The 26,687-nt window shown below is 52.8% G+C and overlaps 3 protein-coding genes across 3 annotated transcripts; 2 read left to right on the top strand and 1 right to left on the bottom strand.

Moving 5' to 3' along the window:
- The first annotated feature begins 1,695 nt into the window (after positions 1-1,695).
- On the top strand, positions 1,696-3,318 carry Otos (otospiralin). The gene is made up of 3 exons (XM_026381848.2): positions 1,696-1,753; positions 1,875-1,901; positions 2,534-3,318. The coding sequence occupies exons 1-3, from the start codon at positions 1,696-1,698 to the stop codon at positions 2,716-2,718; spliced, it is 270 nt and encodes an 89-aa protein (XP_026237633.2). The 3' UTR covers positions 2,719-3,318.
- A 1,135-nt stretch (positions 3,319-4,453) lies between these two features.
- Cops9 (COP9 signalosome subunit 9) lies at positions 4,454-8,502 on the top strand. Its single transcript, XM_026381846.2, has 3 exons — positions 4,454-4,829; positions 5,942-6,014; positions 8,256-8,502. Exons 1-3 carry the CDS (start codon positions 4,767-4,769, stop codon positions 8,291-8,293), a joined length of 174 nt encoding a protein of 57 aa, XP_026237631.1. The 5' UTR covers positions 4,454-4,766; the 3' UTR covers positions 8,294-8,502.
- An 11,507-nt stretch (positions 8,503-20,009) lies between these two features.
- Positions 20,010-20,957, bottom strand: LOC113177314 (olfactory receptor 9S13). The gene has a single exon (XM_026381845.2). The coding sequence runs from the start codon at positions 20,955-20,957 to the stop codon at positions 20,010-20,012; it is 948 nt and encodes a 315-aa protein (XP_026237630.2).
- Positions 20,958-26,687: the final 5,730 nt, after the last annotated feature.

Genomic DNA, 26,687 nt, shown 5'->3' with positions numbered 1-26,687 from the left:
TTGGCCCACTGCAGGAGAGCAGGGGTGGGGGAGGACCAGTGGATGGGGCAAGGGGTGTAGAGGGCAGGGCCAGTCACAGGGAGCTACTGCTGCTGTCTAGACCTCCTGACACGAGATAAATTATCTACAATACGTACAGAAAGAGAAGACAGAACGCATGTGCACCTGTAGTCCCCCACCCCCAAACACCATCCCTGTCCATCCTCCTAGACTTTTGACGCGGTCCTCTATCAGGAACAGAGTCGTGAAGGTACAGCGACTGCTGTCGGGTGTGCTTTTCCTAACTCATCCTGGGATGCCATCTCAGCAGGGTGGGAGCCATGGCCGCGGGCAGCTCTCTCCTCTGACACTGGAGGCCTGGGCCTGTCCCATGCAGATTTCCCTCTGTGTCCAGCTGTTGTAATAAAACCAACCATGAGCGCATCCTCGTGACAAGTCCTGTGTGTTCTTTTAGTGAATTGTGGTTTTGGAGACCCCAGAGCAGCTGCCCCCAAGAGAACCTATTACCTCCTGTAGTCACAGGGACCAGGTTTCTGAAAATGAAACCCAAAGTCTAACCTGGTGGGTGTCTGCATTATCATGCAAGTTGTGGGTCTCTGGGTAAATTTAGGGCATTATTAGAGAAAGAATGGGCCTCAGCCATTAGGATGGGGATCTGTGGGCAAATTGGGGTGGAGCTGGGGATCTTTAGGTGCAGAATCCCAAAACACGTGGGTGAGCAAGTTTCCCAGCACCCCTGAAGCACCCTGGGGTGGAGAGGAAAAACAAAGGAAGTAGTGTCCCATGGGATGGCAGACCTCGCGGGCAGGGCCAGGAATCTGCGCTGACACGGAGAGGCAGGGTGGTCTCGGCACTGTGGTGGTCTGTGCAGAGGGGTGCATTCTCATGGCTCAGGACCCCCTGGCATTTGCGCTGGCACCCCTTGGGCTGGGACACTCTCCCTCCCGACTAGAGACAGGCTCTGCAGAAGCCCAAAAGCTCTGGTTTGGAGACAGGTCCAGCTCAGCCCCACACTTTCTGCTGTGACTTTGCTCACAGTCATTCTGTGACTCCTGCCAGCTGGACTGCTGGGGCAGCTCTGGGCTCACCCACATTACCCCAGGACAGGAAGCTTCCATGGGTCCCAGTGGCAGATGCCCGCTCTCTTGTGGGTTTGTTCCAAGTGCCAAGGTTGAATCTCAGTCCTGAATGCTCTAGAAACAGACTGCACAAGGATGCTTTTCTCTCAATTTGATCTTGGATCCAAGTCTCACAAGTTGATCCCGTGACTCTGCTGCCCGCAGGCTACAAAAGCCCACAGTCCTCTGGCTGGGAATGAGATATTCAGTTTGACAGTTCAGACAGGTGACGTTTCCTTCCTTGTCCCCAGCCCCTGTATAAAGAGGAAGTTTTGAGCTGGCAGCGACACATCCAGGCTGCACGGCTGGGCTGAGCAGACGGAGGGAAGGTAAAGCCTCTGGGGACCTGGGACTGTATCCGAGGGCAAGGAAGGCAGACTCTTAAGTAATCAGAATCAATGAAGCCAACCAGGTGGGGGCTTCATGGGAGAATGACGGCTCGAAACCACTGAAGTCAGTCACTGGGCAGACACTCGCTTCCCAGGGTGGCAGAAAGGCTGGCTCTGGTGCACAGTGGTCTCGCCCTCTGGGCTCCTGCAGGTGGACCTGAGGAGTCGACTGGCTGCAACTGGGGACAATGGAGGCCTGCTGGATGCTGGGGCTGGCCCTCTGCCTCCTGCTGGGGCCTCTTGCAGGTGAGGGGCCACCCTGGGACAGACCTCTGCCCTCCGGTGCTCTCCCCTCCATACTGCGGTCCACTCAGCAGTGTGGTCAGGCCTGGGATGCTTGGCTGATGGCCTCCCCTTCCCTTTGCAGGGGCCAAGCCTGTGCAGGAGGGCGCAGGTAAGCTCTTCCTGGCCCTTTCTTCACTGACATCAATAACTGGGTGGGGTGGAAGCAGCGGTGGCTGGGGCCAGGGCTTCTTTACCAGACAGACATGATGGGAAGCCTGGCTCAGCTGCGAGGAGGTGGGTCACTGCCAGCAGGCCCTGCCCAGCAGCCTGGGAACACACCTGGCCAATGAAGCCCCAAAATTCCCACCCTCAGACCTGGGATTGGTCCGGGGCCCTCCCTCAAGTTCAAACACAGGTATTATCTGGGTGTCTTTGACCAAACTCTAGGACCAGGAAGTTCTGCTCTCCTCTGAACCCCTCCCAGGACACTGCCCAAGCCCCTACAATCCTACCAGCCAGCTCCTCCCAGTTCAGCACCTCCCCTCTCTCCCTCCCCTCCCCTTCCTCCTCCTCCACCTCAGGTCCTCATCCCTCCCCTCTCTGACTCTTCCTCTGTCCCTAGACCTGGCACCCTTAAGATGCAGGGACACTGGCCCCTGTTCCTAGGATGATGAGGGGCAGCCTGGGCCCTGCTCCAGGCCAGAAGGCCCCACCACTGCAGGTGCTGCTGGGCTGTCCACCTGCCCCAGAGGGGTCTCCAGGCTGTGGGCCGCCCCTGAGGTGGCCTCCTGTGTCTCTCAGACCCCTATGTTGAACCTCCGGCCCTGCCCTACTGGCCCTTCTCCACCTCTGACTTCTGGAACTACGTGCAGTACCTGCAGAGCCTGGGCGCCTACCCACAGCTGGAGGACCTGGCCCGCACCTTCTTTGCCCACTTCCCCCTGGGGAGCACCCTGGGCTTCCACGTCCCCTACCAGGAGGACTGAGCAGCACCCAGCCTGACGCCTGCCTGGCTGCACTGCCCTTGCCTGGGGGTGACCCATAGCCATGGTGGGGTGGGGGGTCTGGTGGCTTCACACCAGTAAACCTCCCACTGAAGAGACACCACAGGCCATGGGGCGCCACAGGCCAGGGATACACTCTGACCTACCCCACAGCTGCACACAGTGCCTCCGCTCTATTGTCTCGCCAGCTGACCTGGCTGGCTCTGATCCCTGGGGACTCTGCTTTAATAAATGTCTGCACACTTTCATCCACGGGGAGTCGCCTCTGAGTCACCCCCTCCTCCAGTTCTCTCGATGACCCTCAGATTGCCGGTGAGGAGACTGAGGCAGGAACAGAGGCTCGGCCTGAATCGTTAAAGCCATTCAGCTGGTCAGAGGAGCTGGTTCCCGCCCCAGCAGGGGACACGGAGTTGGGCAGCAGTCAGCCCAGGCCAGCTGTCCACACTTCACACACTCCTGAGAGCAGCAGGGAAAGAGGACACGTGAGCCCAGCTGTGAGGGGAGTCAGGGCCCAGGCTCAGGCTCCGTGGGAGGGTGGACAGGCAGCGCAGGAGTGCCTCAGGTCCAGCCCCAGTGCGGGGAGACCCGTCTGTGCAAGGTGTGCGAGCCACGAGGACCGTGAGGCTCACACCAGTCAGGGAAGAGAGCAGCCAGCGGCAGCCCCCTCAGTGCCTCAGGGGACACACTCTGACCTGGCATCTGAGGCTCCTCCGCCCTGAACCCAGTCCCTGTCCACTCAGCCCAGGCTGGCCCCTGTCCAGGCCACAATACCCCGACATCTCTGCTCTGTCCCTTGGCCTCCACAGCCCCTCCCAACCTCCATGTCCACCTACTCCTGAAAGTTAAGGAAAAGATGATGCAAGGACACTAACAGGGAGTCAGAGACTCCATTCAGGACTACCACGTCAGGGGCCAGGGCCTGTGGGGCCTCCCAATGGGAAAGACTGCGTCCAACTCCAACAGCAGCAGCAGTGGGGTGGACAGCAAGGAGCAGGCTGGGTGATGGATGGAAAGTGACTGAAGGTGGCACAGTGGGTCTTGCTAAACAGGACTTGCGGAAGGAGGCCAGGGAGCTCAGATGCCCACGGGTGTGAGGGCGGAGGAACCCCATCAGATGCCGGGGTGATCACATCTGGCTGCGCTGGCTTAGCAGGGCTCTTTGCTAACACTGGGCTTTACAGAGCTGGGCCTCAGACAGGAGGCGGCTGCACTCTGGACCAAGTGGAGTCCAGGCGCCTCCTGCTCCCTCTGGGCTCTGGTCTCTCCCTCCTTTCCTTCCCTACCCCCTTTTCTCCGTCACAAATTGTGGCAAAACAATACAACATGAAATTTCCACCTTAACCGTATTCAGTGTCACCAGGCACGTTCCCGGCGCCTCCAACGGGACACCGTGTCTTTCGGTGACCGGCTTATTTCAGTAACCCGATGTCCTCGAGGCTGGCCCTCGCTGACCGCGGGGGAACGTGCCTCCTGGGTGGCACTGCGCCCAGGGGACAGGCCCGTTCCGTTGGTGCCTTCGCCCCCGGCGCGGCGCTCGCAGGAGTCCGCTTCCCAACGGGGACGCGCTCCGGAGGGGACTCGGGGCGGCCCTGGGCGGTATTCCGAGGGCTCGGGGATGTCCTCCGGTCGCCGCGAGGTCCCGCCTCCGCGGGCAGCCCCAGAACGCGGACGCGGGAGGCGCGCGGCGGCTGTGAACGTCGCTGCGCGTCCCCGAGCCTGGCGTCCGCATCCTCCTCCGGGAAGAGCTGCCGTGCCCGGCCCGCCCCACGTCGGGCTTCGACGTCCAAGAGCTCCCCGCTCCCTCCACCCGTCGGCTGCGACGCAGCCTCCGGCTCCCGGCGCCCTCCCCGGGCACGCAGGTCGGCGAGACCAGCCCAGCTCCCGAGGGCGAGGCAAGGAGCCCACCTTGGCTGACCGGGGCCCGCGGCGGGCACCACCGAGTCGCGGTCCTCCAGCGTCTAGACCTGCCGGGTGGGAGCGCCGGAAGTAGGCGCGGCGAGCCGGAAGTGGGCAGAGCGCGACGGCCCGAGATGAAGCCGGCGGTGGACGAGATGTTCCCCGAGGGCGCCGGTCCCTACGTGGACCTGGACGAGGTGAGGTGGGAGCGTCGGCGTTCTGGCCTAGCGCAGGGGCGGTTGCCGGAAGGCGGGAGCTGGTTCCCCGGCTGGCGACGCCCGCGCGTCTTGGGGACGAGCCTGGCCGGGGTGCGCAGCTCCTGCCTGGCAGGGGCCCGCGGGGTGGGTGCCGGCGGGAGGAGAGAACGCAGGGCCAGACGGCGGAGCGGCGCGGAGCCGGCGGGTCCTGCGCATCCCACTCCCGGGGCCCCGAGCCCAGCTCCTGTCAGGGTTTAAGGCCCCTGCGGGGGGCCTCAGGCTCCGATTTGCCAGGCGGCTGGAAAATGGAATTAGAAAGGAAACTTGAAGAAGGCCTGGAGAAGGCCGGTGGGAGCAGGGAGAACCCCAACCCAGGATTTATGGTGGCGTCTGCGTGGCTTCCTGCAGTGTTGGGATGGGGAGGCTGGCTGAGAAGGGGGGAGTCTTGGAACCTTGGCAGCAGCCTGACACGGAGCACGGGAGGCGTTTGGCACTGAGAGTTGAGCACACACCTTCGAGGATGTAGGGACCAGAGCAGGAACAGGCTCCTGTGGCCAGCCATCCAGACGGCTACCATCAGAGGACACTGCACTGATCCTTCCCAGGCGACTAAGCAACGTGCAGAATCCTGAGTGCATTCTGTTGCCCAGCGGTGGCAGTGACCTGATTTTGCCACCAGGAGGAGCTTCAGCTGTGGGAGGCTCTGAGGGCACACCAGGGCCAGGGCAGGTCAGCTTCCAAGGGAAATGGTTGCATTCTCAGAAGGGAGGGGTCCAGAATAGGGGGTTGCACATGCTTGTGGTCTCTGTGCAGTGTCCAGGAGGGGACTGGAGGCTGAACTTGAGGTCCACAGATGAGGAGTGGCACTCAGGGCAATGGAAATTCTCTTTTTGAAAGAAAGGGAAAAATTAAGGAATGTAGAATTTTAAAAACGTCTCCTTGAATTCCCCCTTCACACACATTCTTTATTTGCAACTAAAATTCTTAACACCACCCTGAGTACTTGCCTGTCACCCCTCACCCTCTTCCTGTTCCCTGGAGGTATGGGGTGCTATGACAACTCAAAGCTGTTTTGGGGAAAGAGCTCACATAACTTACCTTTCACTCCTCAGGCAGGAGGCAGCACTGGACTCCTGATGGACTTGGCAGCCAATGAGAAAGCAGTCCATGCAGACTTCTTTAATGGTAAGGGTGCCGGGATTCTGCATGCCTGGTTTTATTTAAAAGTTTTTCCTGTAAGTTAATACAGTGGGACGATCTTGTGACCTGAATAATTAGGATCATGGAACAGTGAAGCCTAGACACTGCCGTTCTCAGAGTACAGTGCAGAAGCGATCACACTGGCTGTCGGCCACATCTGGAGAAGCATGAAATTGCTCCCTGTCTCACATGGTAGGGCCTGAGATTGAGTACGTGGCATGAATGTTAGCACATGCTAACAGCCAGTTGTGGCTGGCCTGTCACCCTGGACAGGTTCTCTCGGGTGGCTGTACTCTCCTGATCTTCCCTCCCTTCTTCCTTACCTATACTTGTCTGCCCTTGGCTGTCTTTGCAAGGAGCAGCCACTCTCCAGCTTCAGCCCTTCCCCGTCTTTGAGTCGGGACGAGGACACACTTCATCTTGTTTCAGAACTCTTTTCATGCTAGCTACCCAGGAAGTTTTACCAAACACACACCGAAAGCTGACCTCTCAAGAACCTTCAGGTGTGCTAGAGGGCATGTTTCTCTTATTCCTCTGGTTTCTGAAGGCTTTGTCCATACAAGTTATTTGGGCCCTTGCCAAGGGTTCAAACAGAGGAAACACAACATACTTTTCCTGCTCAGAAGGGTAAGTGAGATTTCTCTCCTTTTTCTGTACCGCTGTAATCACATGATTTTTGTCCCTACAAAGAACTTTTGTTACTCGCTAGTAGCAGCTGGGGTGTGGTCTGCCTTTACAAGTGATCCCTGAGTCCATGCTGATTTGGCTCAGTGTCCAGGAGGAGGAACCTTGCTGCTAAATAAGGTGCAGTCTTTCCAGGGGCGCTGGCTGCCACCAACTGATATCAGACATCCAATAACCTTGGAGCTGAGCTTTGAGAGCCTCAGTAGCCTTTCTCTAAATTCTGCCCAAGGGAACACAAGGTGCGGGAGGGTGGCCTTCTAGAGCTTCTTTGGTGAGGAGGGTGGCTTACGCAGGGCACCTGGGATTCTCACCAGGCAGGGCCGTCTCATTCCTAGTGCTGGCACCATTAATTCACAGTTCAGTGATCTTCAAAAGTCCCTTTTGTCCTTTGCTAGCCTCTTAAATTAGAGATGATTGACTGTGTTCAATGGTCAGTGCTGAGATTTCCAAAGACGGCCCTTGGATTCCAGTGAGAAGGATTTCCAAAGATTTCCAAAGACAGTGGATTCCTGTGCACCTGCCTCTGGGCTCAGGAGCATGTCAGAGTCCTCCTGCAGGTGCTGCCCGTCTTGGGTGGTGGCTGTTGTTGTCCACGAGGAGCCTCTGGCTTCAGTTGAGGTTTCTCCCACAGCCCTTTGGCTCGTCAGCTGGGTGGACTTTGGGATCCATTGTCTGCTGGGCAGTGGGTCCTCATGATGAGTGTGCCTTGCTCTCTTCCCTGGCTTGTTTCACAGTGCAGTGGAGGAGTTAGACGAGGTGGCAGGCAGGGACAGAACTGCACCCTGAGGGCTGGGTGGGATTGCCCTGGAAGGTGTCTCCTTGTGAAGATGTAGAGCAGAGGGATGCTCTGGGGAGAGGGAAAGAAGTGTCTAGAGCAGTAGCACCACACAGAGAGGTCAGTGGGCAGCGAGTACTCCCTCTGTGGCCAGAGGAGCTGCCCTTCCCCAGAAAGGCCAGTGTGGGGCCTGCCCCACCGCTCTGTCTGACCACATCCTCAGGCCAGGGCCCACAGGAGGGGCTTAGTTCTTTCTTTTCCCATGGTGAAGGGGATGCTGGCATGAGGTCCAGAACTTGGAAGGTGCACAGAGGAAAACAGAAGGACAAATTGGCCCTGGCTGTGGTCACCCAGCCAGTGCCTTGGGTGTTTATCCAGCTGCTTCTGGCAGGAATGGGGCTTCGTTGTGTCTTGAACTCACCTCTTCCAGGCCCCCTAAGGCCATTCTCAGTAGCACAGTCCTTCTGCCACCTTTCTGTAGCCCCTCCGCATGTCACCCTTAGCACAGGTGTCAGTGCAGCTGTGAGGTGGTTGTCAGTGTGCAACACCTGTGTCTTCCTGCGTAAGAGCAGGTTAAAAGCACATAGAAACCACACTGTCCCCTTGAATTGTGAGCCCTGTTAGCTAAAGCTGAGCATCTGTCGTGGGGAAAGGCCTTTGCCACATCATTTACTGTCTGTGTCTTCAACTACCTGTAATTAATTTTGAAGTGGGTTTCTGGGATGCTTTCCCTATGTGCCCATTAATGTGGGGTTCTGTTTACATAGATTTTGAAGATCTCTTTGATGACGATGATGTCCAGTGAGTCCAGTCCAGCTGCACACATGGCCATGCACAGCACACCAATCTGCACAGAGGGCGGTGTCAGATGGTTTAGAGACCTCGTGGAGATCACTAGAAGTCAGGACCTGGCCAACCGAGGGTGGGGGACTGTCTTAACCCCCTGGACACTTCATCATCTCCTGTGGAATGGCCTTTGTCCTCACGCTTATTAAAAACACACCATCACACTCAGGGCAGTTGTGATTCTTGCATGTCTGGGTGGATGTTGCCGTCCGAGTGTGTGGATTGGGTGTGTGCACTGTGTATCAGCATGCAAGGAGGATTAGACGCTATGTGCTGCTTTTTGGTGGCTGGTGTGCCTCTGGTGTGGTGCCTGCTGGTCACCTGTAGGTGTCCTGCTGCAGCACTCCTGACCCTGCATTTCCTTGAGTGGGCAGGGCCTTACTGCTGCCCACCCCCATTGGCCTGGTTTCTTCCTCTAGCTTCCTGATCCAAGTGGCTTCTGTCACAGACCTGAGGCTTATGTCCCAGGGCTCTGTCCCATGGGGACTACATGGAGAAGGCCCAGCCAGTCAGCAGCAGCCAAGCTTGAGCTGTGCAGGGTGGTGGCTCCCAGCCACTCTGATGGAAGGACCTTCTCCTGCAGGGCAGGGAGCAGTGGGTGACCCACACACTGCCAGCGATGATTTAGTTGAAGAATATTTTCTACTAAAGTCAAATGTTCTGAAGGTTCTTGTTACAGTTCTGATAGAAGTGAGAACCTCAATGAAACAGCCTTCTCTAGTGACTCGATGCCATCCAGGAGGGTTGTACAGCTGGGCTCTGGAGCCTGGGGCCTGGGGAGGTCATTGGGTGACACAGGCAGGGTCACCGGCAAGGCCTTCTGGAGGAAGCACCTCCTTGCCCTGTCCTCAGGCTCTGCCTCTTCAGAGTCAGGTGGAAATGCCCATCTTCTCCACTGAGGACCAGAGACAAGTCTCTGAGCCCTTGGTACCAGTGGTACTTCAGAACAAGCAGGTTTTAGAAAAAAGACATTATTGATGGTAGAACTCTTCCTGCCTTGACACTGCTTAGAGTCAAGGTGAGAAAGTACTGTGAAAAATGTGCTTAGATAGAAGTCCCTTTGTTTCTCACGAGGCCAAAGCTGGGCACTCAGGAGCTGGACTGCTCCTTTGCTCAGGATTCAGGTCTCGGCCTAGAGTGAAGGGGACTGAGCCCTCTGTGAGCTTCTGCCACACCCTTCTCAAGAGGCAGGCTCAGGCACTGTGAGACCAGGATGCTGTGTATCTTTTCAGGATCTAGTTCTGTGTCCGCACTTGCAGGCCTCCAGCAGCTCCGAGCTTTCCTAGGTGCCCGGTGGATTCTGTGAATCATGGTTACCCTCCCTGGTGAGTCACAAAATGCTGCTCGTAATTATGATTTTAGTGGCTGCTGGATAATTTCTGAGGGGTGTGAGTGCCTCAGATGGCTGTCACCCTGAGTGTTCAAGAGCAGTCACTTGACTTATATATAGGTAACTGTGTTTAAGAAATAGCTTGATTTCTTTGTCCCCAGCATCAGGGGGAGCCTCTAGCACAGAAGGTGCTCAGCAAGTATCTGTTGAGTAGAAATAACAGTATATCAATATGCAAGGGGCTTGGAAATGACCAAGTCCTAGGTCTTTCTGGAGAGAAGAAAATGCCAACCTAGAGAAGTGCTGAGCATCAGCCCCATGCTGTGCCCCTCCGGACCCAGAGCACCAGCAACACAAAGAGTGCAGCCGTCCGTGCGTAGCAAGGGCCATGGGGCCCGAGTTTCCATCTGTCCTCAAGCCACACTTGGCTTGAGAGTTCTGCCTGAGCCCCTAACTCCGATCCCAGGGGTGTGATGGTCAGCCTCACCTGAGCAGAAAGGGTCCAGCCAAGTAAGACTGCCCCAGACACCTGACCTGCCTGGTGACACCCACAGGGGGACAAGGCACTGCATGCCACCCATCTGATGTGCTGCCTGGTCAGGGAGCAGCACAGTAGCTGAGGGTTCCTGGAGCTTGATGCCTGCGGCAAAGCCCAGCTGTCCGAGGTGGTCTGCTGCGTCTGCCTCGGGCTGTGAAGTGAGGGCAGCAGTGACGTGTTCCCTGTGGGGTGGGCCAGGGGGCTCTGAGTCAATGTGGGTGAAATGGCTTCAGAGTCCCGCGGATGTGCGCTGCTGCTGTGTGCACATTTGGGCACTGCAGGGACTCTGGCCTTCTGCTCGGCTTTCCACTCTGATTTCTGAACCTTGTCGAAAAACCTCTCTGCTCGCCCAGGTCACTCAGAATTCTGGAGGACAAAGGTGCCAGACCCCATGCCCTTATCAAGAGCTGCCCTCTCCGAAGAGGCCATGAGGGAAATGAGGGGTGGATTTGGAAGGAGTTCCTGAAACAAGGTCACGCGCCTAGAGCCGAAGCGTTGGTGTTTGTCAGATGTTGAGATGCTTGCAAAGGCATGAACGAAGCCATACGGTAAAAAATCATGGGCACAGAGTACTTAAAAAAGTTCATGGAGGAGCCAAGCAAGCCAAATGGCCCAGTAAGTGTTTGAAGGTGCTCAGAGTGACATGCGCCAGGCCAGCGAGGGATGAACACCACCCGCCTTGGTGGGACAGGGGTGGCGGGAGGTGTAACAGTCCTATGTGCCCCTGCCACCACCCGGTGGATCTGAGGGGAAATTGCTGCTGATGATAGTTGTAGGAGATCTCAGTGTCCCCAGTGGCAGTGGTCAGGTGATCCAGATGGAAAATCAGCCAGGATCCCTGGCCCTGAGGACATGCAAGCTACGTGAACCCAGCAGCCGTGCACAGAAGTTCACCAACAGCAGCCACTTCCATACTTGGGACAACATGTACCCCTAGTCTTTTCTAAAGAGAGAGCGTAAGGGTGGTAAACAGGGAAGGGCCATGTGCCTGCTGACCTCTCAATACTACCCAACAAGCGTGGAAAAAACCAAGTGAGGGATTGATGCTGTGGCCACCCGTGGGCTCCCACAGCCAGCCAGTGAGCTGAGGTGTCCACCTGGTCCTTGGGTGGGAAGCAGGGTAGAGAGTCGTGTTGCTTGGCGTGTTCATCTGTGGGTTGTGCACACAGGACACATTGTGTGCAGAGATGTGTGCTCTTAGGTGAGTGTACGTGGGGCATACGCGTACACAAAGCCCCGCAGGTCTCCACCTTTGCAGCCCCCCCAGAATCTCCAGCTGTGATCACACACTTGTGTATTCAGCTCCGTGTGTATGTGAACGTGTTTCAGGAAGGATTGTGCTTAAGGCCTGTGGAGAAAGAGCTATGAAAACCCAGGACACACCGTGGGTGAGTAGGGGCTGGGGAGCAGATGGCCCCCATCTCACCTGGAAGGAAGCACTTGGAGAGTGAAGAGGAGCCTCAGGAGAGGGTGTACTGTTGAGAGGGAGGACGGGGTTGTGGCTGGCCACCTGGGATGGGCTGTGCTCCTGAGCAGCAGTTGTCCATCCCAGACATGCAGTCAGCCCCAAGCTGCAATCTTGTATCCTTTTCTTTGCTTCCTTGTTTGCAGCTAAAGCAAAGAAGGCAGGTATGGCCTTCAAGGTCAAGGGCCATTAATTAGCATGTGCTTTGAAAGGGGGACTGGCCTCCAGAGCTGTGGGTGGCCTCTGCTCCTGGACCTGGGAAGGGAGTTTGCTGGGGGCAGCCTGTGGCAGACTGTGCTGCAGATGGGCCTCCTTTCAGCTGGAACCTCCCTGCATCTGAGGGTCTCTGCTCACCTGGGAGTCTGCCAGCCCCGGCCCCTGGATTCGAGTGTCAGGATGTGGACGTGGTCGTGGTCTGCAGATTGAGGCCGCCTCGGGCAAGGTGGCGGTGGGGTGGTGCTTTCTCCCCTTGTCCCCTGGTGGTGGCTTGTTTTTTCCTTTTTGTTTTTGGCTGCTTCAACTTCAAAATTTATTTTGCTGAACTTAATTTATACTGTCACTTGGAAGGCTCACCTCTGTCCCCAACTGTGCCCAGTGCAGTTAAGTAAACGTTGGAAGAACCTCTTAGAATTCTTGCTGAGGCGGAAAACCAGCAGACCTGGCATGAAAATAGCATTTGGAACAGTTTTGTTTTTTATTTATTTAACATCTTGCCAAGGATTATAAATCCTAAAAGGTGGCATTCACCGAAGCCCACGTGAGCCCCACATCTGCATTCTGTCATGTCGTCTCAGGACGTGGCCCAGTGGGTGTGTGCTCACTTTGCACATGAGCAGGCAGTGGTGGGACGGCTCCCCAAGGCTGGCCCTGAGGTGCGGCAGAGCAGGCTTGCCCTCGAGAAGGGCAGTGTCCAAAGAAAACAGGAGACGCTTCAAGGCCCAGGCCCAGGCTCAGGCCCAGGCAGTCCCTTCTTGAGTAAGGACTCCAGTAGCTCAGACAAGAGCAAGGATTGACAGATGGGATCATGTCAAGTTAGAAGCTTCTGCACAGCAAAGGAAACAGTGAAGAGGCAGCTGGAAGAACGGGGAAAGCCACTCTTCTGACAGCAGCGCTTCATTGCTGTGACCCAAATACCCCGAGAACAGCAGCAGAGGAAAAGTTCATTGTGGTTCATGGTTTCAGAGTTTCAATCTGTGGTCAGTTGGCTTCGTGGTTCTGGGCCCAGGCGGGGCGGAACATCATGGTGGAGGGCATGGAGGGGGAAGTAGCTCAGGACATGGCACCGTGAAGCAGAGAGAGCTCAGCTCCAACCTGACCTGCCTAGAGTTACCTCCCAGTCAGTCCCTTTAGTGCCTCCGTAACCCAGTCACTTAATATCTGAACATCCTTGCAGGTGAGCATTTGGGGGACACCTAATACAGAAACCATGGCAGAGAATTAGTGTCTGTAATATAAAAAGAACTCAAAAAAAAAAAAAAAAGAATGCCAACTTAATACCAAAAAGAAAGAAAGAAAATCCCCAGTCAAAATCAGGCAAGTGAACTGAACAGACACCTCTCAAACGAAGTACAATGGGCAGTAATTTCATACAAATTCATTCAACATCTTTAGCTCTTGGGACTATGCAAATTAGAACCACACTGAGGTTCTGTTCCCCTCAGTCACCGGGACTGTCTTCAAGGGCACAAACAACAGTGCCTGCTGGCAAGGACACAGGGGAGAGGACCCCTAGGTACTGCAGTGGGAATGCAGATACAGCCACCGCGGCCGCCAGAGCGCAGGCTCCTCAAAAGGGCGCAGTCGCATTACCACGTGTGACGCAGTTGACCCTGCCACCCATGCAGTCGCATTACCACGTGTGACGCAGTTGACCCTGCCACCCATTACACCTGCAGAAGCTAAGGCCAGCATATCACAAAGGTAATGCACACCCGTGTCTTCTAAGGCACAATTTACAGCATCCTAAGTATCTGTCAGCTGATGAAAGGATAAAGAAAATGTATGTGTATATACACAATGGAGTATTCTTCAGTCACAAAAAGAATTAAGTCGTCTTTTTCAGGAAAATGGATAGAGCTGGAGGTCACCATGTGGGGTGGAATGTGGCAGGTGTACACTTAGCTTTTTAATAGACTGCCAAGCTGTTTCCCAGAGGGCTCCACATTCTCGCCAGCAGTCTTCTGTCTCCGCCATGCTGGTGAGCGTGCTAGGAGCCATGGAGGTTTTAAGGTGTATTTCCTAGTTACTAGTGTTGAGCATATTGCCATGTGATGGTTTGCCATCTGTATGTCTTCTTTGATGAAGGAAAAATCAACCACTTTTTACTCGTTTGTGTTTGGTTGGTTGTTTTCTTACTTAAAATCATGTTTGTGTGTAATGTAATCCTTTATCACATATATAATCTGCAAACGTTTTCTTCCAGTCTGTGACTAGCGTGGTAGGTAGGCAGCTTCCACGGTGGCCCCGGAGACCTCGCACCCTCCCGGAGGTGGCCTGGACTGGGTGCTCTCTTCCCGTGAGCAGCATAGATGAAGCGCTGTTGTGCTGCGTGCGATCAGTTTGTTGAGTAAAGACTGGGGCTCGGGCCGGGGATGTGGCTCAAGCGGTAGCGCGCTCGCCTGGCATGCGCGGGCCCTGGGTTCCATCCTCGGCACCACATAAAAATAAAAAAATAAAGATGTTGTGTCCACCAAAATTAAAAAATAAATATTAAAAAAACTCTCTCTCTCTCTCTCTCTCTCTCTCTCTCTCTCTCTCTCTTAAAAAAAAAAAAAAAAAAAACAAGTTGTCCATGCCTGTCTGACCATCCCCATCGTTGCGATGGTCACAGGGATCTGACAGCTTCCCTAGTCTCGCAGGTCTATAGATCAAGAAAGACTATACTTGTAAATTGTACCTAAGGAGCCAAACCCGAGGAGCCTGAGGCACACCTGGAGCCAGTATATATGTAAGATTCTAGACTTTTGAGCTGATGTAGAAATAGATAGCTAATATAATTATTTTAGTGCTTTTTCTTTCCATATAAATTTCAGAATTAAGTCATCAATGTCTCTTGGATTTTGATGGGGATTACAATGAATCTAGAGACCAAATTGGAACAAATGAGTATCTTAGCAATGTAGAATATTTCAGTTCACAAACACTTTAGCTCCCTTCATTTAGGCTTTTTAATTTTTCATTGATATTCTATACTTTTTTGTTAATGTACTTTAACATTTTGTTAAGTTTATTCTAACATATTTTGTTTACTTGGCATATTGCATATGACAGGGAAGTCCAAACTGCAGTCACTCCTTGCTAGTGTAGAGGTGGAATTGGCTGTGTGTGCTGACTTTGTATCCTGAGATTGAGGTTGATTTATTTTTCTAAGGGATTTTTTTTTTTTTTGGTAGATTCTTAGAGTTTTCCAAGGCCATCTTACTTGGCATGGCCTGCTGAAGCTGCATGTCTCAATGACACAACAGTTTCCAGTTTACTTGGCATATTTGCAATAGAAATAATTCCTTGTACCATCAAAGACACACAGGAGATTGTTCCTAACAGTGTGCTCATGATGTCCCCCAAGTTAGAATAGCGGTACTGTCCACCAGCCACAGAAGGGATGTATGATTTGAGCAATCAAATACTGAACAGCAGTGGAAAAGAGGGGACTGCTGTCGCAGGCGGCAGTGAGGACAGCCGTCCTGGGCAGCAGGGAGGACGGCCTGGGGCATCTGTTGCATCAGGTAAGTCTACGAAGAATACACCTCCCTCAGGTGAACTGATTTTTGTGATTCTCTAAGCAGACAAAAGTCATTTTTGTTCTTAGAGATCATCAGAATAATGATTGCCCTAGCAGCAGGGTGTTCATTGATAAAGGGCACAAAAGAGCTCTCTTTGGCTCAGCGTTTCCTGTCCTGGTGAGGGCAGCAGGGCCTGGGCATCGTGTGAAAGACATGGAGTGCACACCTAGTGTATGTGTGCTGTGGAGGGGAGCTCTATGGGTGGGGGGATGTCATGGAGAGTGACCTTGGAGGTCACCAAGGGAGGGAAAGCAGACTGCAGGATTTGAGGGGCAAGACCAGCCCCTGAGGGGTGCCAGTAGTTAGCCAGCACAGAGAAGAGTGCCCAGCAAAGATGTCTGGTCATGCAGGAATGACCAGAGGTGTTTAGAAAGCACAAAGCTTGATGAGTGTCCAGACAGACACCAGTGGAAGACAGCCACCAAAGAGCAATTGACAGATGGCACCCGGGTCCACTCAGAGGTCTTCCTTGACAAGGAATGGGACATGCCCGTTAGGTCTGGACAGTGAGCAGTGGCAGAAGCAGGAGCAGGTTGCAGAGGGGTGGAGAGTAGCACGAGCAGAGGTGTGAAGTCTAGAGTATTGTTGTAAGAAATGCTCCTGGGAGTGAGTGCGAGGTGAGCAGCCCACAGACCTGCCTGAGCTAGAGGGAAGGGTGAGGATGAAGAGCAGGCTGCAGGGGTCGGGGAGTGGGGAGAGGAGAGGATGAAGAGAGGAGAGGAGGAGGAGAAGAAAGTGCAGCTGCTGGGGGTTCAGCTCAGGTCAGCCTGTGGTCACTAGCCACGAGGGGCTGTGTACTAGACTAGAGAGAACCGAGCTGTGGTCTCTGTCCTTGAGGTCAGCATGCACCAACGTGCATGCTCTTGTGCACATGCACACACGCAGCTGCCTTCACTGTGAGAAGGGAAGTGATTGGGCAAGCGTGGCCACAGTTGAGGCACATGAGAAGAGGGCATTGAGGACTGTCCTGCAACTGACCCTGGGACTGTGCTGGAGAAGGGCAGAGGGTAAAATGACATGGTGCACCCCGTAGGCTATGAAGGGGGCTCTGGGACGACTGCAGGGTTGTGACAAGGGGAGCTCTGGCCTGTGTGGCAAGAGAAGGTCCAGGATGTCCCTGAGAGCACCAGAGTGGCAAACTGCTCTGGGTTGGGTCTCACCAGCCCCTCAAACCTAAGGCAGAGGCCTTAGAAGCCCTCTGCCAGGGTCTGATGAGCACCTGGTGGAAGGCCAAGGTGGGCTGGGGGACCGAGAAGCAGTCCACCCAGATGCCAGGGGCCAGAGGTGCCAGGGCCTCTAACTAAGTCCATTCACACCCAGACCCGTGTGCTGCAGCGTGGCACTGCTCCAGCCGGGCAGGGCGTGCCCTCCCACTGTGCCATTTAAAACTGTTCCAGAGAAGTGTGAGGTGGCTCCTAACCTCACCTTAGGGTTGGAAAGGCCTTGGCTGGTTTGGCTGTGCCGCATTATCAGGAGCTTTGTCATGTGGGATGCCGTCAGCCAGAGACACGCTGGCTCTCTCCTCGGTCCCCTGCTACAACTTTCAAGAGTATCTACACTTTATTTCCTAATAGTTTACACACCATAGATATTAAAGACTTTTTATTATAACATTTTACCTGTAAGATTCCATGATGTATTTTGAAATAGCTCAATAGAACAGAATACAGTCTCTGGAAGCAAGCCCGCCCACAGGGGCACCTGGTTAATGACTTGGTGACCCTGCACAACTCTAGAGAAAAGGTGCTTTAAAAAGTGTTTCTTAGGTCAGTGAATGGGACATAACCTTCCTGTGCTCATACGTGAACACATGACCAGTGTAACTCCACATCCTGTTCAGCCATAAGAATGGGCTCAGGACTGTAATGGGTTACTCCCCATGTATGTGTAATATCTCAGTGCACCCTGCTGTCATGCACATCTAAAAACAAGTTACAAAAGGAAAACCTGCACCCAGGGCATGAGCACTGGCCACAGGGCCCAAGATGGAAGGCTGGCTGACATGCAGCTTCCTGGACTTGTGATCATGTGTGTTCCTGGGAAGCAGCAAGGCCATCAGGTCCCTGAAGTTTGGGTAAGAAGGAGGGGCTTGCGTAGCAGTCAGGACCAAGGTGACTTCGTCCTGCAGAACGCAGGATTACCTGGAGGCAGTGCCACAGACATTGGGCACATCCCCCGACTTGAGCCCTACACCTGGGTGGGTTTTGTCTGTGCCGGGAAGCAGCCAACACAGGGCTCCTGGCAGGGTCGACTCAAGGTGGCCTTAGGCCAGTGGGAACCTGTAAGTAACCATGTGCCGCACACAGTTTACCCCTGAAGCACAAAAGCCATCACCAATTTTGTGTGCATGTGGACACGGAATGAAAGACTCAGCAAAGAGATCTAAAAATAACAAGATATCAGAGAAGAGTATCTTTGGGGACGTAGCATAGGCAAGTATTAAATGCCACAGAACCATGAAGGAAGTGACCAACACAGTTACCTGGTAATAAGTTTAGAGAATGATGTTGACTAACTTTGTTAACAAAAGAAAAACAACTATGTGGATGTGAATACTACCAAGTGGGAGAAGTATTTTCAAATCAAATAACCAACAAGGGGTTCATAAGGATGGGAGAGGTGAAGAATTTCTACAATCAATATGAAAAAGAAAACAGTGGAAAAATGGGCAAAACAGATATACTTCCCCCCAAAGAATATCCAGATGTCTGTTCTGTGCAAAGGTGGGTGAGCTCATGAGCCACTCAAGAAATGACAAGGAAAATGGCAGGGATGTGTGATCACTAACCCCCAAGTGGGGAAGCTTGTGAAGCGGAACACATCTGCTCCTGATGATACACAGCAACGGAAATCGTGCTTGCTTTGGTCAATGTGAGCAGAAATCGGCATCATGTTTGGAAAACTATTTGGGTGAACGATTTCATGTTTAAGAATGCCTGCAGGATTTCATTTCATTCACAGGAAAAGATGTTTAACAGAACACAGAATTATTTTAAGGGCCAGTAATTAGTACCAGCCAAAATGTCCATGGTCAGTAGGAGGATGAGTGAATGACCATGTCAGTACTGTATGCAGTGGTTCCTGACTCTCTGATGGTGTGAGCTACCCTTTCAGTGCTCTGCTCTCCCTTCCTGGACGTGTTGAAGGATCTAGGTGACACTCAGCACTGGTATCAGAGAGGCTCCTGTGAGATGATTGTTCCCATCCCGAAGCTGATGTGAGCCTCTGAGCATGCTTAGGTAGGCCAGGCCCAACTGTGACCTGTAGGTGACAAGTATTGGATGCAGTGCAGCCTGTGATGTTTCCAACCTACTTTGGGCTTACGGGGTGTAATCCCATTGCAACTGAGGAACATCTGTAATGGAATCATGTACGGTGGACAGCCAAGGGCTCCGTTACAGGCAGCTGGACATGGGCGAGCAGCAGTGGTCAAACAGAAGACAAACTGTGCATACCTCTCCATGGAAAGTACTTTGTCTTCACAGAACTCTCCATGGAGAGGAGCTTGTGCCACCCAGATCCTGAAGATGTGGTTAGTCAGGATAAGGCTAACACTGAGGGCGAGGACAGGCAGGTGGCGTGAGCGGTACCTTCTCTTGACCTGCAGGTGTTGAACTTGCTGAGTTGTAGATGAAACTTGTGTATTTTCCCTTGGAATTAGAGTTTCTATTGTGCATGTACAGACATATGTGCACATACCAGGAGGGATAAGTCCTGCTCTGCATCCATGTGCACACACTCTGCGTGTATATGATGTATGCAGTTATGGTCACACACACAGTGCAGCTTTTTACTTTCTCCCAGGTCCATCCTGAGGCTAGGAGGGGCTGCCGGGTCCCAGGGCCATGCTGTCTGTGCCCATGGTGTGATGCCCAGGAGCCTAGGCAAGCTCTGCCCCAAGAGAAGCCACCCTGAAGCTCAGACCCCCTGCAGCTCCTTCACACACAGGCTCTCTTTGTCAGACTGGGCCACTCACAGCCAAACCTGCTCCACCTGAGGCCAGACTCGCTCTGCGGGATGGCTTGGTTGTGAATCTTTAAACAGTTCTTATTTTTAGTAGCTCCTTGGCACTGGTGTGGAAGATGGGCTGAGGGAGCGGGCAGGCAGACCCTTTACTCACATCACGGGAGGCCACCGGCCAGCCAGGCTCTGCATCTGGGTGAAAGCTGGGCTAGTGAGATACACATTTTTGTCTGACAACTTTAATCAGGATGCACAATATCTATCCTCTACCAACTAAAGCCTGGGAAATGGCCCAGAGATGCAAAGGAGGAGGCAGAAGGCAAGGCCCTGCTAGGCGCTCAGGGGTAGTGCCCACCCAGGCTTCTTGTGGCCAGGCTGTCAGTCCTCCTCAGAGTTCTGCATGGTGCCCATGACCAGCCTTCTCCATCCATGCTTCTCACACTCAATAAACATCTGGTCCGTGAAATGCTCTAAGACCTTGGCGAACATGTGCCCAACACCTTCAGGTGCATTTTGAAGCAGGGAGCAGTTGGAGGATCAGAGATCTCCATGGAGCCCTTCAGTCCAGCTCCATGGACACTGTCACCAGAACTTTCTTCACATGGCGATGTGCCTCTGTCCCAGCCTCTGCAGAGCGTCGTTCACGTCCTTGTTCCGCAGGCTGTAGATGAGGGGGTTGAGCATCGGGATGACCAGGGTGTAGAAGACAGAGACCACCTTGCCCTGCTCCATGGACTCCACTGCTCCTGGCTGGGCGTACATCACAAATAGTGTTCCGTAAAATAAGGACACGGCTGTCAGGTGAGAGCCACAAGTGGAAAAGAGCTTGTGCCGCCCAGATCCTGAGCGCATCCTGAGGATGGTCACTGCGATGTAGCCATAGGAGACCAGGACCGCTAGTGTAGTGCTCACAATGATGAAACCACAGAGGCCAAACAGGAGAAGCTCATTGAGAGCCGTGTTGGCACAGGCCAGCTGGAGCAGCGGGGGCACATCACAGAAGAAGTGGTCGATGCGGTTAGAGCTGCAGAAGGGCAGCTGGAAGGTGAGGCTGGTCTGTACCATGGAGTTGAGGCAGCCTCCACAGTAGGTGCCCAGCACCAGGCGAGAGCATGTCTTGGAGCACATGGTCACAGGGTACTTCAGGGGGCTGCAGATGGCCATGAAGCGGTCATAGGCCATCACAGCCAAAAGGAAAGTCTCAGTGGTAGCCAGTAAGGAGAAGAAGAACAGCTGGGTGGCACATCCCCCAAAGCTGATGGCCTTGGGGGAGAGGAAGTTGGCCAGGGCATTGGGGGCAATGACCGAGGAGTAGCAGAGGTCCAGGAAGGACAGGTTCTTGAGAAAGAAGTACATGGGGGAGTGCAGGCGGGCATCCAGGGTGATGACCACGATCATGGTGACGTTGCCCAGGATGGTCACCACATACAGGGCCAGGAAGACAGCAAAGAGCAGAGCTTGAATCTCCACCCCTCCTCTAAAGCCCTCCAGCACAAACTCCCGCAAGGGCAGTGCCGAGAGGTTTCCGTTTCTGAGGGTCGGCATGGCCCTGCACTGGGACAGCAGGCACAGAGGACAGTGGAGGCCGTGAGACTGAGCAGGTTACGGGACCATGGTCACGTCTTTTGTGGAGTACAGAGATGTGTCGGTGCCATGCTGCACCCTGAACCAGAGAATTCCTGAACGCCCCCTTGGTGGTGCCCACACTGACCGCACAGCTTGTCCTTGTGATGAGCTGAAAACACTTGGAATGCCCACCCCAAGGCCAAGGTCACTGACTCACGTGGGAAGAGGGACAGAGCAGAGCTGTCCAGCTTGGTGAGGACGCAGGGCCATCCCTGGGCCCAGTGGAATGAGCAGCTGGCCACGGGGTAGGGAGGGTACCCATCTGCTGGGGAGCTGGAAGACTGACTGGGTGTGATAGGATGGCCTTCCTCCCCACTGTCCCTGGCCCACTGTGCACAGGTGGTCCTGAGCCAGCAGCGTCCCTGGCCCCTGGGAGCTGGTGGAAGTGCAGGAGCCGCAGCCCCAGCCTGCAGACTTGGAGCCTGTGCTTAGCAAGGGGCCGCCAGCGGGGGCTCAGGCCAAGGCTCACAGGCCCTGCCCAGCCACCAGGGTGGAGGGCAGGGTGTGGGCAGGGGAGTGGTCTCTGCCTCCCTGCTGGGGCAAGGCCTGAGTGCTTACTGCATACACAGCCCTGCTGCCTGCTCACTCATGGTCAGCTTCTGGTCCTGGCAGGCCTGAGCAGGTGGTGTGTTGACCTTGCCTGTCCAGGTGAGGGTTAGGACAGCAGCTGTGCTTCCAGGGTCCCTGTGCTCCTGAGCCAGGTCTGTGCTGGAGACAGGGCTGTGGATGCCCAGCCCCTTGTCCTCTGCAGCTCAGCTGTGACCTCCTGAGCAGTGAGTGAGGTGGCCAGCAGTAGTAGGTCCAGTGAGGCTCTGGGCCCAGGCTGTGGTGTAGCAGGCTCCTAGCTTTGTGAAGCACAGGGGCCCCACGTCAGCCTCCTCTCCTGTCCTGCCAGCTGGGCAGCGTGTTAAGGCACCTTCACTTGGGGTCACTGTGTACCTGGCAGGGCTGGTACTTGGGCCTCCAGTGGCCAATTAGTGAGGCTCTGGGCCTCTGCAGTGCCTGGACTCCAACTCCCTGGGCCCCCAAGCTGCAGGGCTGTGGCCAACCTGTGTGTCATCACCATCTCCTCCCAGTGGGGCGGCAGGAAGACTGAATCGTCAGGGACTCCCTTGAGGGATGCAGCAGAGACAACTCCTAGGGACCTCGTGTCCACGGCCCCTTGTAAGAGCTGCTGCCCTGGGCTGGGGCTAATGTGACCTCCTGACCCACAGCCCTCCCCTTCTGCTCCATCCTGGCCATGGTGTGCGGGCAGTGAGGTGGGAACCCTGCTCTGGGAGGCCGGCAGCCCGCTCTGCCCTGACTGGGACGGTTCCTGCACAGGCAGGGCCCTGTCGACTTCTAGACAGGTTCAAAAGTTAGACTAGTTTACCTCTAAGTTCCCTTCTCTTGTTCTTTTTGCAAACAAGTTTATATATTTTTTTGCCTTCAAATTTTATTTTTTAAATTTATTTTTATTGTTTTAATTGCTTTTTAAAAAATACATGACAGTGAATGCATCACAATTCTTATTACACCTGTAGAACACAGTTTTTCATATCTCTGTGTATAAAGTATATTCACACCAATTCATGTCTTCATACATGTACTTTGGATAATGATGTCCATCATTTTCCATCATCAATGCTTACCCCCTGCCCCTCCCTTCCCCTCTCTCCCCTCTTACCCCTCTGCCCTTCTAGAGTTGGTCTATTCCTCCCATGTTCCCCGTCCCTACCCCAGTATGAGTCAACCTCCTTCTGTCAGAGAAAACATTTGCCGTTTGTTTTTTGGGGATTGGCTAACTTCACTTACATTATCTTCTCCAACTGTATCCATTACCTGCAAATGCCATCTCTTTTATTGCTGAGTAATATTCCATTGTGTATATATGCCACATTTTTAATACATTCTTCTACTGAAGGGCATCTATGTTGGTTCCACAGTTTAGCTATTGAATTGTGCTGCTATAAACATTATATGTAATATAAGATAATTGTAATTTTGTGGGTGGCTGTGTCCCTGTAGTATGCTGTTTTTAAGTCCTTTGTGTATAGACCAAAGAGAGGGACAGTGGGGTCAAATGGTGATTCCATTCCATGTTTTCCAAGGAATCTCCATACTGCTTTCCAGATTGGCTGCACCATTTCGCAGTCCCACCAGCAACGTACGAGTGCACCTTTCCCCCCACATCCTCGCCAACACTTATTGTTGTTTGTATTCACAAAAGCTGCCATTCTGACTGGAGTGAGATGGTATCTTAGAGTTAGTTTTGATTTGCATTTCTCTAATTGCTAGAGATCATGAACATTTTTTCATATATTTGTTGATCGATTTAATATCCTCTTCTTAGAAGTATCTGTTCATGTCCTTGGCCCATTTATTGTTTGGGTTATTTGTTTTTTTTGTGTTTAGCTTTTTGAGTTCTTTATATACCCTAGAGATTAGTGCTCTATCTGATGTATAAGGGGTAGAAATTTGCTCCCAAGATGTAGGTTCTCTATTCACCTCACAGACAGTTTCTTTTGTGAGAAGAAACTTTTTAGTTTGAGTCCATCCCATTTATTGATTATTGGTTTTAATTCTTATGCTATAAGGGTCTTATTAAGGAAGTTTGGGCTTAATCCCACATGATGGAGATTAGGGCCTAATTTTTCTTCTATTAGATGCAGAGTCTCTGGTTTAATTCCTAGGTCCTTGATCCATTTTGAATTGAGTTTTGTGCATGTGAGAGATAGGGGTTTAATTTCATTTTGTTGCATATGGATTTCCAGTTTTCCCAGCACCATTTGTTGTAGAGGCTATCTTTTCTCCAATGCATGTTTTTGGCACCTTTGTCTAATATAAGATAATTATAGTTTTGTGGTTAATCTCTGTGTCCTCTATTCTGTACCCTTGGTCGACCAGTCTGTTTTGGTGCCAATACCATGCTGTTTTTGTTACTATTGACTGTAGTATAGTTTAAGGTCTGGTATCGTGATGCCACCTGCTTCACTCTTCCTGCTAAGGATTGCTTTAGCTATTCTGGGTCTCTTATTTTTCCAGATGAATTTCATGACTGCTTTTTCTATTTCTATGAGGAATGCCATTGGGATTTTGATCGAAATTGCATTAAATCTGTACAGTGCTTTTGGAAGTGTGATCACTTTGTTAATATTAATTCTGCCTATCCATGAGCAAGGTAATCTTTCCATCTTCTAAGGTCTTCTTTGATTTCTCTCTTTAGGGTTCTCTAGTTTTCATTGTAGAGATCTTTCACCTCTTTCATTAAGTTGATTCCCAAGTATTTTATTTTTTTGAGGCTATTGTAAATGGGGTGGCTTTCCTCATTTCCCTCTCAGAGGATTTGTCACTGATGTACAGAAATGCCTCTGATTTATGGGTGTTGATTGCCTTTTAAATTTTAAAACAGTTTCTGTTTGAAGGAACAGAGGCAAGTACAAGTGGTCAATGAGAAGAGCCCTCACTCCGACCCCACCACACCTTCCCGCCCTGGCCGCTGGCTGTGATCCCACGCATGTGTCTGCACCCTGTGGGTTTCTGCTGGTGTGCTTGTGCAGTCTACGTGTCCACCTTCACTACTTCTGAACTGGGACTTTACCTTACCAGAGACTGTGTGGGTGCCTGTGTGCGGTGCCTCCACAGTCTTCTTGGGTGGTGTCCAGTGCTTGTCCGTGCATCTGCTGACCGCTGGTCCAGCACGTTCTCCTGTCCTGTCCCACTGTGTGATCTGGTGTACACTTTGCCTCTGCCGTCATCTCTGCAGAGTAGATGGAGTCCTCCAGGTAGCCTGTGGGTGAACATAGACAGTTCATGGGTTTCATTCTGCCCACCTTCGTGTCCATGCATCTGCACTCCTCGGGGGACAGGCAGCCTGGCCAGTCCATGTGGCTGTGCAGTTCTGGAAGTGTGTAGTGCACTGAGACACTCATTTCCTTCCTGTTTCAGTCAAGAAAGGTCAGGTTCAAGCTGGCTGCCTGCCTGGTGGCTGTTGTCCACCAGCTCTGGCTGGTTCTTGTCCAACTTGTTCGCTCTGTTTTCTTTTGACCTACAATCTCCTTCCATTTTTCCTTGAGGTCTCTTTGCTGGTCAGCATTAGAATTTGTGAAGTGTTCACATATAACAAGCCCCAAGGCTTAGGTGTGTGCTGTGTTCCAAGCTCTGTGATGCTAGTCAGCTGGTCTTCAAGCAGAGTTAGAAAGTGCATTCTGGTATGTGGCTTCCAAATATCTCAACCAACTTCACATTCTTTTTAATTCCACAGGGTTCCAAGAATATGAAGGCGTGGCCCAGACCCCACCCCTGGCTCCCCTGGTTGCCGTGTCTGTCAGGCCTCTGAGAAGTGGAAGGACTGCTGTTTGTAGCTGCACTTATGTGTATGATGATCTCAGGCAACAAGAAAAAATGCTGCCATCCATGTCCCCAGTACACTTTGTTAATCCCTATTTAAAACCCGGAACCTCCAGCACAGGGGGATTCCTGGCCAGGTAAAGGGGAATGTTGTGCCTAAGAGGTCAGAGACAACCAGAGCTGGGGTGGGAGGACACGGCCAGAGGCCAGCGCACTGAGGCAGGTCACCCAAGCACCAGTACGTGTAACTGTGGCCACACCACAGAGAAATGCAGCGGGAGGGAGTCTGTGTCCAGGACAATGTTAGATGACTTCCTGCAGTGAAGAGGGGTTGGCTGGTTGAAGAGAAATCTGATTTTGTAAGGAAAATGATGGAGAAGGTGAAGCCTTGAGGCATGGCCTTCTTATTAGGCTGTTCTTAGGATGATTTTAAAATTGCTCAAATGTGGAGGCCACACTGCAGCAAGCCTCAGATACGCCCCTCAGCTTCACAGTCACCAACACACAGCGAATATCACTCAGCCTTCCTCCCCAGCTCCAGGGCCTGCGCCACCTGAAGGCAAGAATCAGGAATCACACTGTCTGTGTGCAACCTCACCACACGTCCCTAAGAATAAGGGCTTTTATTTTCAAAAGGATCTGCACAGTACCATTATCATACCCAAAGAAAAATATTTCCCTGGTGTCATCAAATGTCCACCTCTGTCCAATGTCCAGTGAGCTCACAGCATAATGAATGTCACTTTCACGTAGCTCCTAAGTAATTGTCCAAGACAGGTCCTCACCGGAGAAGTGACAGTCGACATTGCCCCTGGAAGCCGCGGGCTCCCTTCCCAGCCTGTCCTCACTGTGGCTGGTAGCAACGCAGGGCGGCGGCCGCTGATTCTTTTTCTTTTTTTGGGGAACATTGTGATTATACATCGTATTTGAGTTTATCTTGACAAAATTACACATGCAAGGGATTTGACCACTCCCTCTTTCCTTCCCTCTTTCTCTCTCCTTTCTTCTGTTGATCTTGCTTTCACTCCTTTTTAAATCTGTATTTCCTACATTTACACTCAGGTGGAATTCTTTTTGGTGCATTTATATATGTATGTAACAAGTCATTGTTTATTTCATTCCACATCTCTACCCCTTCCCCTGCCTTCCTCCCTCCTCCTTGTTCTCCTTTCTTACTCCACTGGTCTCACATCTTTGTGGTATCAATCCTCCTTTCCTACCACCTGCTTTCCCTTATTTTGCTCTAGCTTCTATATATGAGAGGACATTTGGCTCTTGATGTTCCTGGTCTGGCTTATTTCACTTAGCATGATTTTCTCC

Source organism: Urocitellus parryii, chromosome 1 (assembly GCF_045843805.1).
Source record: "Urocitellus parryii isolate mUroPar1 chromosome 1, mUroPar1.hap1, whole genome shotgun sequence".
Classification (NCBI taxonomy): Eukaryota; Metazoa; Chordata; class Mammalia; order Rodentia; family Sciuridae; genus Urocitellus; species Urocitellus parryii.
This window is presented reverse-complemented; position numbering and strand designations above follow the sequence as displayed.

Bases quoted from the DNA above. Each gene is read 5' to 3' on its own strand.
- Cops9 (XM_026381846.2), top strand. From the start codon at position 4,767: ATGAAGCCGGCGGTGGACGAGATGTTCCCCGAGGGCGCCGGTCCCTAC. The intron at 4,830-5,941 runs GTGAGGTGGGAG...TTCACTCCTCAG, and splicing joins CCTACGTGGACCTGGACGAG to GCAGGAGGCAGCACTGGACT. The intron at 6,015-8,255 runs GTAAGGGTGCCG...CTGTTTACATAG, and splicing joins CCATGCAGACTTCTTTAATG to ATTTTGAAGATCTCTTTGAT.
- LOC113177314 (XM_026381845.2), bottom strand. From the start codon at position 20,957: ATGCCGACCCTCAGAAACGGAAACCTCTCGGCACTGCCCTTGCGGGAG.
- Otos (XM_026381848.2), top strand. From the start codon at position 1,696: ATGGAGGCCTGCTGGATGCTGGGGCTGGCCCTCTGCCTCCTGCTGGGG. The intron at 1,754-1,874 runs GTGAGGGGCCAC...TTCCCTTTGCAG, and splicing joins CCTGCTGGGGCCTCTTGCAG to GGGCCAAGCCTGTGCAGGAG. The intron at 1,902-2,533 runs GTAAGCTCTTCC...TGTGTCTCTCAG, and splicing joins GCCTGTGCAGGAGGGCGCAG to ACCCCTATGTTGAACCTCCG.